We start from the raw sequence: 13424 nt of genomic DNA on the forward strand, positions 1-13424 counted from the left end.
CCAAAATCCTGCTCATCTTTACAGTTAGACTCAAAAATCACTTCTTTTTAAAAAGTCTTCCCCAGTCCTTAAAACAGTTTGTTGCTTTTTTCTCTACTTCCAAAGTTTTTTTATATAATTCTTTATCATAACACCATATTGTAATGATTTTTGACATGTAATATCTGAGAAACAAACAATAAGTGATTATCAAATAAATGAGTAGTAGTATAGGCTGCTGTGACTAAAGGAACTTTGAAATACCAAAGATGCTTGTCCTTCTCTAGTTTACTAGCCAATCAAGTTAGTTCTATTTCTAGAAAACTAAAACCTCTCCTTAGTTGCCACAGAATGAGTGTGGCTTTGAAAGGCAGAGCATAGTGTCCTACCTTTCTTTATACAGAAATGGGTGGCAAAGTACATGCCTAATACTACTTGTTCTGCAGTACACAAGAGAAATAAATCAGATAAGAAAATAGATTAAAAAAAGTTTATTGTATAATTAGCAAATGACTTTATATGCTTTTTTTTAAAGATTTATTTACTTTTATACAAGAGCTGGGGTACAGGCCAGAGGCATGGGATGGTGAGAAGATTCACCAGAGTGAGCAGGGAACAGAACAGGCAGACAGACTGAAGACACTGCTGAGGGGAGCAGCGGGCAAGGCAGGAGAGGTTTGCCGTGCCATATGGGATTCTCCCTGGCCAGCCGGGAATCGAACCTGCGCTGCAGAGGCTGTGGACAGCTCCACAGCACATTGCTCAACCCTCTGTGCCACCAGGGAGGCCATGTTTTTATATACTTTTGATCAGCAAGACTCTTTAAGTCTGCCACAGAGGTCTTTTTAGCCTCCTTTTTCAGATAAGGAAACAAAAGAGGTTAAATGAAATTTCCCAATGTCACAGGACATTTCAAGCTACTAAAATTGCTTTCTAATTGCCACAGTCACTAATTTTTCTACTATATCAGATTGATTCACCCAAAAAAATGACTTTTTTCTCTTTGTCAAAATTTATGTGTGATGTTAATTTTTCAAAGTTTTTCTTCATTTATTTAGATTAGTTTCTGTTTTCAAGTTAATTCATTTCAACATTAAGAACTTATTTAGACTGCCTTAGGTCTTGTAGGAGGTAATTTGGCTTTCCTGAATAACTGTAGATCTGGTATTTTCAGGATGAGCAAGATGCTTAGGTTTACAGATAAAACCTAATTTTAAGCACACTTTTGTAGCAAAAAGCACAAAGGCTTAAATGTGGCTTGCATATCTAATATTAAAATTTTTGTGATTATCTTATTGTTTAATAAGATACCACCTCTTTGCTAAAGCATACTGTCTTAATTCTGATTTTCAGCTATGCCACCTCTGCCACCTGGTGGAGGAATGGTGATGATGCAACTAAATGTACCAAACAATCCACACTCTCGCGCTCACTCGCCCCCACAATGGAAACAAAACAAATATTACTGTGATCACCAGAGAGGACAGAAGTGTGTGGAATTTAGTAATGTAGAAAATATTGTTCAGGTAAGACGCTTCTTTTGCTTATTATAATTTTCAAATTTGCAATATTTTCATCACATCAATTGATGTAGATGAGGCTTGACACTGAATTTGAAATCTCAAATAAATGAGTAAATAAGTTTGAACATTCTCTATATCCATATCATTTCTTTCAGTATTTAATATTATACCCCAGCTTTGCATATCCAAAATGTTTTTAATTTAGCTGTAAAGTTGGGCAAAGAAAAAAATTAAGGAGATATCCTACCTTTCCCATATGAACTATATTTTAATGGAACCAGAAAGTTGATGAGGGAACATTCTTAATTGAACAACTCCTATTAATAGATGTAAAAGCATTGGTAGAATTTTAAAAAGCGCCGTTTTGGAGTCCTATTAAAATTGTGAATCAAGTAATAATGACCAACAGATACCAAAAACACTAGAATAGGGTTTATGGGGAACTTTTAAGTGGATATATTACATAGACGACACTTGAAGCAATTGATCAACTGTAGCATTACCAAACATTTCACTCCTGTGTGATGAAGGAAGGAAGTATACACTCTTGTCAAAAAAAAAAAGAAGAAGAAGGGCCTCTCTGGTGGCACAGGGGTTAAGATACACCCTATGAAGCTATCCGCAGTCACTGCAGCACGAGTTCGATCCCTGGCCAGGAAGCAACCCACATGGCGCAGCAGACCTCTCCTGACTCGCCCACTGCTCCCCTCAGCAGTGTACTTCAGTCAATCTGCCTATTCTTTCCCCCACTCTGTCTCTGGTGAATCCACTCACCCACTGTGCCTCTGGCCTGTACCCCAGTTCTTGTATGCACAAATAAATAAATCGTTAAAAAAAAAAGGAATAAACTAAAGAAAACATACGTTTAATGCAAGTGACAGAATCATAGCAAAATTAAAAGGACCAAGGTCACTTATAATGTAGCTCATGACTTACTTGCAATTAAACAGATGAAAATATTAAAATATTTTTAATGTATATAATTGGGAAAATTTAGGAAGACTAATTAGAAAACAGGTTATGTGGAAGATTAAAGAGATATAACAATTAAATGCAGCACTTGATTCTGGATTGGGAATAGATGAGGGGAGGATTTTTTTTTCCTTTGTTTGCTATAAAGGAAAATTGCTAATAGTGGGGCAGTTGGCAAAATTTGAATAAACTCCATGTGTTACATAATGTTAATCTGTTATTAACATTTTTCTAATTCTATGGCTATTTAGATAAGGTAATGTCCTTATTTTTAGGCAATAGACACTATCTCCAGATAAAATGAACAACTCATTCTCAAATAGTTCAGAAAAGAGATAAAAGTAATGTGAATAAATGTTAATATTTGGGAAAACTGAATTTTTTCAACTGTTTTAAGAATGAATTTTTTAAAAATGAAATGTTAATGTGAAAAAAAGAAGGTGTAGATGTTTATATTCTATCATGAAAAATTATCTACAATATTACTGTCAAGGTACAAAAGTAAGAGTCAAAAGTAGGATATATTGTCTATTCACAGTTCTGTAAAAGATAGACGTATGGATACATATGCATAGAAATAATCTGTTAACAATGTGTATCTTTGGGAGTTGAAAATTATTGCTATACTGTTTGGGGTTTTTTGTTTTTAGTTTTTTTTAATAACAACTACATATTTCAATAGTGAGAAGTACTTATTTGTAATCAAAAAGAATAAAAATTTTTGTCCCAAAGGAAATTATAAAAAAATCTAACTAAAATGCTGACCCATTTTCTTGATGTAATTACAGCACAGCCCTCAACTCAGTAGTCCCATTATTTCACCAGCACAGTCACCAACACCAGCTCAGCTCTCCACCCTGAAAACTATACGTCCCTCTGGACCACCACTTTCCATCATGTCCCAATTTTCTAGGCCTTTTGTCTCTGGGCAAGGTAAGTGTGAGGGAAACTAGTCACATTCTCAGAGAATTTTAAGACATCTGTTCTCCATCATTATGTAATTTACCTTGGTGCTACTGTCATTTAGAAGATACTATCATTTTTTCCTTCACTGAGGTAGTCAGTTATTACCATATAATCTCTTCTAACCCTTAGACTCCAATCCTCTGAAGTAGTAATATGTGGTATTCTGTATTGGTCCTGAATTTCTGGGTTTTATATTAGAGTAATATCTATCAAGAGTTATTCAAAAAATTTATTCAACCAACATGTATTGAGGACATACTCTGCCCTGATGTACAAAAGATGAGTAAGGTAAAATTCTCAGCTTCACTGATCCTTTATCTAGTTAGGATAGACACACAAGGAGATGATTATAAAAGAATATGAAACAAAACCATTCATTTATTTCCTGGAGTTTACCTTAAAGATAATCCACACAGTGATTTATGCGCAGAAAAGTTTATTCTGTAGCAAAAAATTCAAAACTAATCTAAATGTCCATCAGTAAGACTTAACTAGATAGTGGTATATTCATATGCGGAATACAATCCAGCTATCTAAAATTCAATTTTTTTTCTTATTAAACTATTTTATTTTCTTACATTGTTCATTTTTGTACAATATTTGATTTCTTCACCCATATGTAGTCCCCTTAAATCTCCCACCACTACATCACCTGTTAACCATCACCATAGTCCGTTGTGCTCTTCCCTCCCTTATTGTGACTCCTCTCCTTCCCCTCCCCTGCTGTATGCCTAGATCTATAATTTGCCTGCAAGTAAAACTCATATTTTAAACTCATTACAAGGGTATGTATTCACATGATAGTGAGTGAGTTTTCAAAATGAGTTAACAGACATTTCAAAATATAAGATATACAGATGTCCAATAAGCCTCACTGTCTACTCAGTAGGGAAAGGAATATTAAAAATTCCTGAATGAAATATCACTTTGTTCCCACTAGAATGCCTTGTATTATAAAGACTAACAACAGCCAGTGCTGGTAGGGATACAAAGCAAGTAAAATATCTCACACATTAGTGTGGAGGTATAAAGTGATTGAAACCACTTTGGAAAAAATAAAAAAACCACTTTGGAAAAAGATTTTATAACTTTGTCTCAAGTTATTACCATCCATCCCAACAACTCTTTTTAATATTTACCCAGGAAAAATGAAAATGTATCTTTACAGACTTATACAAGAACATTTAAAACAACCTTATTTTATTATAATAACCCAAACTGGACATTATATAAGGGAATTATAGTAGTTCCTTGCAATGGAACACTAACAATAAATTGAGCAAAGCTAACTGTTGACACTAACAACATGGTGAAACTCAAAGACACACACACAAAAAATTAAACATAGAAAAATATATATATGATTCTAAGTATAGGAAATCTAACCAGAGGCAAACTAATCACTGATGTGAGAAATAAGGGGTGGGGATGGGATGTAGAAGGAAGCTTGAGGGAACTTTTCAGGGGGTGTAAATTGTTCATTATCTTGTGTTTGTTGCATGGACTTTCATAGGTGTCAGAGTTCATCAAACCCAACACTAAAGATGTACATTTTATGTTAATTATATCTTCAAATTTATAGAAGATTTGTAAAATATGCACAACATATATGTAAATGTACCATATGTAGAACAAAAACTAAAAACATACAAACCAAAATGTTAGAAATGATAGAATTACCAGAGTGGTTTTTATTTTCTCCTTTCTAATTTTGTATGTCCAGATTTTCTATAATGCTAATTACTTCAATAATCTAGAAAACTAAAGCTTGTTATTAGAAAATGAAACACTCAGGCCTCCTTGGTGGCCTAGGAGTTAAGTCTCAGAGCTACCACTGCTACAGCCTGAGTTTGATCCCTGGCTAGGGAGCTAACCCACGTATGGCACAGCTGACCTCTCCTGTCTTGCCCACTACTCCCTTAATAGTGTATTTCAGTAAATCTACCTGTTGTGCTCTGGTGAATCCTCTCACTGCCCCCCTCTGGCCTGTACCACACTTCTACGCAACAATCAAAAAAATAAAAAGAATTGTCATTTAAAAAAGGAAAATTAAACAATATGTGATAATATAGTACTATTGAGATATACATGGCTTAATAAGAATGCTCTGAGAGTAGCACATTGCAAAGCCTATAAGGAAGACCCTTTGAGTCCTGCTGATAACCATCTTATCTTCATATATGAAAAATTATTGCTCCATAGGCCTACACTTTGACTTTGCATTGCACCTCTCATCTCAGTGCTAAACCACTGTATCATATCTGTCCTTGAACTAGTCCCTGAGAAAAGCACCCATATCCTGGGGCTGCCAGGGTTTGCTGCCCAAGCACCTTCATAATGTTCATCAGCAGAACCCCATGGAGTGATCTTCTTTCTATTATGAAGCTATTGGGAAAAGATGCTTGCTTCCTAAATGCTTTCTTAGCACTTAATCATAACCCTCCTTCAAACAGAATGTGCTGATTTGGGGATTTACTGTTAAAATGAGAATATAACACATGGTTAAAATAAAATGAGAAAGTAGCAAATGATAACATTACTCTCCAGGGCAAGGTTTTTGCAATCAGCATTTATTAAACCCCTTCCTTTTGATGACTTTAGGAAATAATTGGAGTCTCTTCATCTTAACTATCCTCACACAGTGATTTGGGAAGAGGATTCTTGCTCATGAATAGCACTTAGAACTATGCCATTCTAAGCAAACTCAAATAATAAATATAAACTTATTAAGAGTCACATCTCTGTGTTGATTATCAATGTAATGCCACAGTACCTGACTAAAAATGAGAAAATAGTATCCTTAACCATATTATAATTTCTAGCATTTCTCTGAGAAATTGCTTTGGGGTCAATAAAAGTGTCTTGACATGTGCAGTCTCATCTCAGAATAAAAACTATTTAAATTTTTTAGATTGTTTGCTTGCATTTACAGGTAAAAAATGTTATAGGAAAGCAGTTTCTTTTAGAGGATTACTTTTTTCAGTTTTAGTCTTAATCTAGAGTTTGTCTATAAAGAACAAAAGGTGGTTTTTAAATGCTATTTTGTGGAATATGGATTGATTGAAAGGATTCTAGAATCTTTATGTACTTGATAGTATTGCTGGCTTTCTTTACTATTTGCTGTTCAGGTTCTGCTATGCAGTCATTTATATACATTTATATGATTTTTTTCAGATTTTCCCATATGTATACTTTAAGCAACAGTCTTTAAATGTGTAAGAGTAGGAAAAAAAAAAGGTAAAAAAAAAGTATAAGAGTGGTTTGCTCTTCTACCAAAGAGGAAAACTGGGGTTAAATTATTTATTTTTTTTGCTATAGAAGTTTCTAAAAGAGTATTTTTTATATTTTTTTAACAAATATTGTGTATAACCTTTAAAATGTCTATGTTTGAGTCAAAACAAGACCCAGCATATTTTCTACTTAATGAGAAAACATGCTAGTAAAAACAAAGTGAAAGAAAAGAATTAAAGTAGAGCTTAAGAGCAGATGTAGAGACCAGAATTTAAATATATACACTGTTGAAAACTGTTTAAAATTGTGTGAATATCTAATTGTGTACATCCATATACTGATAGCAATTAATATTGTATCGGGAGAGATAGAGAACTTAGTATTTGTCCAGAGTTTTTTCCTTCTCCTGAAATGTAAGTTGTGTTCATTTTTAATCATCACAGAAAATGTAGATTTTAGCATCTCAAATGAACAGTTATTTTGATGAATTTCATATGGAATGTTTAAGTATACAGAGAAGGTTCTCTCCATCCTATCCCATCTAAGTTCCTATCACTTACCCTCCTTCATAACCACTGTTCTAAGTCTTTAGTCTTTTCAGACTTTAAGGCCAGTTATTTAAGTAATAGGGAAATTTAAAAAAAGTTTTAAATGTCAATAACTACACGTTTTTATTCTGCAAATGTTTCCCCAACTTTTCTGTTAACTGTACATTTTAGAAATTTCTGGCAAGTACTTTGTAACTCGGTAGGGAAAAATGTATAAATGGATTTTATTAACTTTTAGGAGATGCCAGATATCCACTACTTGGCCAACCACTACAGTACAACCCTCCTGCTGTTCTGCATGGACACATTCCAACCCAACAGGTATGAAAACCAGCTGTCTAGCCTGCTAGTCTTTGTTTGCAGAACATCAGACTCATGCAGCTGAGTGTGTAGGGCCCTGAGTCCACCTGCTGGTGCAGCACAAGGGAGAGCTATGTGCCTTAACCAACTGATTTATCAATGTTGTCACCAGCCCCATCCGGAGCTGAGCAAGGAAGTGAAGCTGAGCAGTAACTCATTAGTGTTATCTAAAGTTGGGTGGTAGGGCCTCCCTGGTGGCGTAGGGGTTCAAGACACTGCACTATCCAGCTATCATTAGCCACTGCAGCATGAGGTCTATCCCCAGCCAGGGAGCTAACCCACATAGTGCAGCAGACCTCTCCTGTCTCGCCTACCTCTCCCCTCAGCAATGTATTTCAGTCAATCACCCTGTTCTGCTCCCCACTGTCTCTGATGAATCCGTTCACCCCCTGCACCTGTGGCCTAGACCCCAGTTCTTGTATGCATAAATTAAAAAACAAAGATGGGTGGTAGTTCAGGCATTTGGGCATCATTGCTTAATGAAGACAGTCAGCATGTGACAGGTCATAGTGAGAGACAGAAATGGCATTGCCATAGAGGCAGAATTCAGAGGGCTGGGATTTTATGTTTTTCTGCTAAGTGCAAGTATATTTTAGGTGTTAAGTGTTTAAACATTACAAACACAGTTTCAGCATTATTAACCTCATTTCTTATCTGTGGTTTTCCAGGGTCAGTCTGGCAACAGACATGGAAACCGAGGAAGGAAACAAGCTAAAAAAGCTGCATCCACTGACCTTGGTGCAGGAGAAGCAGGTGTGTCCTTGAGAAGCAACTGGATAGGGTTCTGCAATTGTGAATTGTTGGCCAGTTCAACAGCCTTTAAAAATATACCACACCACAGAAATAGGTTTTACTCTACCTAGAGTTCCACAAAAAGTCATAGAAATTTGTGCCATTTATAATGTAGGATTTTCATATCTTAATTCTATTTCATTTCAGATCTGAGTGTGTAGTTAGGTGTAAAGTACAGGTACATTTAGGAGGGGTGAAGTGATCAAAAGGAAAAGGGGGTATGAGTTGAAACCAACATAATAAAACTCAGCCTCTGTATTCTTTGGAAAAGAAAGTATGGAAAGAGTCTGAATGAACAGTTGTATTACTTTTCTGTGACAAAGTGCTTTCATATATGTACTTGAACTTTATAATCTTTGAGTGGTTTGGGCAAGTACTATATACTATTTACATGTATTTTATATATTTACATGTATTTTATATATTCTTACATGTATTTTATATATTCTTATATATATATATATAAGAAGTTTAGGAAAACTGCCCAAGATATAAGAAGTTTAGGAAAACTGCCCAAGATCACACACCTGATCTAGGGAAGCCACCATATTATACTGCATTTTGTATGTGCAGCTAATAGGTTTGACACCGTCAACTCTACACCCCTCTCTTAAGGGGTAAAGAGGAATGATTTAAAAGATGGCCATAACAATCATAAGTTTTTTAATCAAACGTTTTCAGAAAATCCTCTTCATTTCCTGTCATATTTGGGTCTGCAGTCTTTTTTTCCACCTTTTTTGATAACAGGGATTATTAATTCTACACCTTTTCCATTCTAGTTGTTGGGAAGGTTTTGGAAATTACTGAACTACCAGATGGAATAACTCGCATGGAAGCCGAGAAGCTTTTTGGGGAACTCTTTAAAATTGGCGCCAAGATCCGGTGGCTTCGGGACCCCCAGTCCCAGCCCCAGCTGCGTCGTCACCCCCTCTGCTGTGGCAGTGGGGACAACGCTGTCAACCCTGACCGCTCTAAACCCAGTGACTTGGCCTCCACATACACCGTCTTAGCCACATTTCCCTCCATTTCAGCTGCACAGAATGCATTGAAAAAACAAATTAACTCAGTTAACAAGTTTAAGCTGAGAACAAGCAAGAAGCACTATGACTTTCACATTTTGGAAAGGGCAAGTTCTCAGTAGCAGAGCCATCTTGGATCCTTTATCTTTCTGATTCCCCTGTCCTCTCCCATCTTTGATTGGCTTGGTATCTGGAGCTTCTGTTAATGTGATAGAAACTCCTAGGATGTGTGGTCATGGCGTTATAGCTTTTGAAGACAGGCCAGTGATCCAGCAAAGGGAGGGGGGAAATACATATTTCACCCCACATGACTGTAGGAATCCACATCGGAATGATACAGAGTTGGCAGCTTTTTCTGAGGAAATGCTGTTCAAATGCCTCCTAACTTTTATAGTTATTTTGTTTTGTATTTCTGAATTCTTGTATCAGATCCAAAGCTCTATTGTACAGCAAATTATTCTTCAAAATGATTACAACTAGTTGCAACCTGTATTTCTTTTTTTTGTAGCCAGCACAGTGTAACCCAACATAGAATTTGGGAGAAAAGAATGCAGGAGTGGAATTACCAAGTCAAAACCATGTACTGTCTTTTTGAGGGTATGGGGAGTGACTAAGGAGAGCTCACAAATATAAGATTACTCCTCCCCTGTATCTCCAAACACAGAAATAATTTCCGGAATATACAGAATTCCGTCATAGGGTCCTGTCCTTTTTCATTCAAGTACTATGAACATTAAGTATAAAATAAATTATGTTCTCAACGCCTCTTAATCAAACCACGTAGATTCAAAGGGGAATAGTCATCATTCTAGGCAAGAAAATACTTCCACTTTGTGTGTGTGTATCCCTCCAATAACTAAATGCCACTTATTTGTATTCCCCTCCTTGTGGATATTTTGTCACCTAACGAAATGCATTTGATGAGTGCTGGAAACTTCTTAAGTGGTTTAAGATTTGTTTTCATTGTTTGCAGCGGATCACTGGACATCAAAGATTCATTGCCCATATGAACAAGGAACCTTTCTTTCACTTTCTGTGTAATTTGCAAGGCTGTACAATGCGTGCTGATGCAAGCCTTTTTCAGTTCAAAAGAATAAATGTTTACAAATATAAACTACTTTGTCTTTTGTAAATTAAAAATACCTTTTAAAGTGAATTGCAGTATTGAGGACTTAATAACCTCTCAAAGATTTACATTTCAAGCTTATAGAAGATGTAAGACAGCAAACCACTCATTTTATAAATGTCCTACAGAGCATCCCTTTCTCTGTGGAGGTCATGCCTGTGGGTAGGAGTCATCTTTTGTGCTTCCATAAAGTTCATGCAATCAATTATAGATAATTTTTGAGTATACAGTCAGACAACTAAAAATTTACACTGCATTTAGTTAGAGGGAGAATTTGTGTTCTCAGCCAATGTGTTGATGTACCCATTTGATAGCCAAGCAGAGTCAAACTGTTGGGAAACACAAAGGGGCAGGGCATGGTGTCTGCCATCGGCAATTTCCTTGAAGCCTGGTTTGCTTCTAGTCCAGATTAGGAGTTTACTTGCAGCTGAAGAGCAACAGGTGTTATTGGATTGTGGTACAGATGTTCAGTCCAGAGCATTTGCAAGGTAGGTCCCTCTTGATCCCAGGGAATTGCAGACTTCCCCACTGACTGGTATATTGAGATTGTGAATATTAGAATCCTGGGAGCAGAAGTGGAAGCTGCCTCTGAACCATGTCACCTTTAAAAGCCTCACCCCGGGGCCTTCCCAGGGCACAGCAGGTTGAGCGCCATGTGGTGAAGCAGTCCGCAGCCTCTGCAGCATGGGTTCGATTCCCAGGTAGCCAGGGAGAAACTCACATGGCACAGCAGACCTCTCCTGCCTCACCCACTGGTCCCCTCAGCAGTGTCTTTGATCTGTCTGCCTGTGGTGTTCCCCGCTCTCTCCCTGGTGAATTCTCTCACCCCCCACCTGCGCCTCTGACCTGTACCCCAGTTCTTGTATAAATAAATTTTTTAAAAAAATAAATAAAAGCCTCACCCAGAGGGGGAAAAGAGTGAGGACTGTAAATCACATCCAAGACCTACTGAATATTATTTTTTACAGGGGAAAAGAGACAAAAAAAAAAAAAAAACACAGTCCCATGGTTTATTTCAATTCTCTGAATGTTTTCTTTAATTCCTGCAGTAAGAATCCTGGTAAACCTGTTTGCTTTAAATCCTTGATTTAACTTATAGAAGTTTAATACTTCCTGGAGGAAAGGTAAGAAACCAGAGCCAAGCTATTGTGAAGTCTGCTCTTAGCCACCATCACCCCATTGCCTGACAATCACATAGAAATACTAATGAAATTGCCTAACTGCCCTCATTACAAAAATATGCACATAGTCCCTAGTCTATATCCCCCTGTTGGTTTTTTATCTTCTAGATTCTACCTATTTTAAAAAAAAAAAATGGGAGGAGTAAGCACATGTTGGAGTTATTTAAGATATGGTTTGAGCCAGATTTTAAACCTTTCTAAGGATAGCTTCAAATGTCTCATATCCCTAACAATAATCTTCCCTGTTAAGGGTTTTCCCAGAGCACTAGCCATACTTTCACCAAAAAATGAACTATTCTTTCCTATTGTGATATTAGCAGCTCCAGCAGTCCCTTTGAGAATTATAGCAATCACTTCAAAACTTTCTGTTTCTACTTGTTCATATACTAGAAAGCTGAGACTGTGACTTAATATTTTTTAAGCCCTTGGACTACAAAGGGCATGAATGTATTAATGTCTATCTTTTTTCATGTAGAGCACAAAGTATTCACCAAGGTGCCAACAATAAATAAAAGTAATTAGCTTTTCATCTAAGCTGAAAACAAAGTAGGGAACTAACTCCAAGCTAAGAAAATGTTTTTCTGATCCCACCAGGAAATGACCTCGCCTGTGAGTAGTGTGGAAACAGGTCTGAGTAGAACCCATAATACCAGAGTGGCTTAGGAAGAGTCCAGCCAGCACCTTTGCAGCTATGTCAAGAGCAGCTGAGACTTGGCTTATCCACGTTGTCAGCAACAGAAAAAAGGCAAGTGTGAGACTTCAACAAAGGCCAGCTACAGGGCCTTTGAAAAGGCAGCCAGACTTCTCAATCCTAGTCCATTGCCTGCCAGATGGATCATGAGATGTGGTATGTATAGTCTTAAAAGGCAGAGAGCACAGGGTCCACATACTAGTACCCAGTGTGGCATTAGCTTGAAAGTGCTCTATACTTGCTGGCATGATTCAAAGCTGGCCCCCCAGGTTGCTTGGAATTCCAGAAGACTTTGACTTGCTGCTAAAAGAGAACCTGAGGCTCTCACACACACAACCCATAGACCTTCACCAGCCTAACAAACAGGTAGATGCAATAATACCCTTTATTATTTTTCTCTTTAGTATCTATACTTGGATTCATTTTAGTTTAATTTCACCAGCATAAGAATATTGCAGGAGTGTAAGGGAAAAAACAGGAACTTGTGAATCAGGGAAAAAAAAAAAACAGAAACATAAAAGTTAATTACTTGCAGGGGGCTGGGGAAGCAAAAGAATTGAAATACATAAATCATTGGCTACATAATATCCCTCAGCACCTGCAAAATGTCCAGCACTGTTTCATCTTTCATCTATATTTGCTATTTAACAAAAAATCCTGTAGATTAAGATTTTGGGTGTGGTGCAAAGAAAATGGCTTGACTCTTGTCCACCTGACATCAAGGTGTTCTCAGCTGGGGCTCACTTACATGTCTGGGGCCTCAGATGTGCAGGGTCCAGAGACTGACTCAGCTATGTTGCCTCAGTTCTCTACATGACACTCTGAAGTATTTCTTCCTCCAAGGCAGCTCTGTTCACTGACCTGTCTCCAGCAGCATAGCCTAGAGTTACAGTCACCATGCTGTACAACAGTTAAGCCAAAGAACATATCTATTTTATAACTAACAGTTTATACTCTGATTACCTTTACCCATTCCCCTTGCCCTCCCCCTCCCCCACAGGCAACCATCAACCTACTCTAAATTCAGAGTTGGTTT

General features: G+C 37.0%; 1 protein-coding gene across 5 annotated transcripts in view; it reads left to right on the plus strand.

Annotated features, from left to right (window-relative positions):
* The window catches only part of R3HDM1 (R3H domain containing 1), a 102823-nt gene extending 92323 nt beyond the window's left edge, over positions 1 to 10500 (plus strand). For all 5 annotated transcript variants that reach the window (XM_037523279.1, XM_037523280.1, XM_037523275.1 and 2 more), the window contains 5 exons: positions 1333 to 1505; positions 3263 to 3407; positions 7458 to 7540; positions 8248 to 8332; positions 9151 to 10500. In XM_037523279.1, the coding sequence (XP_037379176.1) occupies positions 1333 to 1505; positions 3263 to 3407; positions 7458 to 7540; positions 8248 to 8332; positions 9151 to 9512 (848 nt within the window). In that variant the 3' untranslated portion in view covers positions 9513 to 10500. The remainder of the gene's footprint in view (positions 1 to 1332; positions 1506 to 3262; positions 3408 to 7457; positions 7541 to 8247; positions 8333 to 9150) is intronic.
* The last annotated feature ends 2924 nt before the right edge of the window (positions 10501 to 13424 follow it).

Source organism: Talpa occidentalis, unplaced genomic scaffold (assembly GCF_014898055.3).
Source record: "Talpa occidentalis isolate TD23 unplaced genomic scaffold, MPIMG_talOcc4v2.1 talOcc4.3, whole genome shotgun sequence".
Lineage (NCBI taxonomy): Eukaryota > Metazoa > Chordata > Mammalia > Eulipotyphla > Talpidae > Talpa > Talpa occidentalis.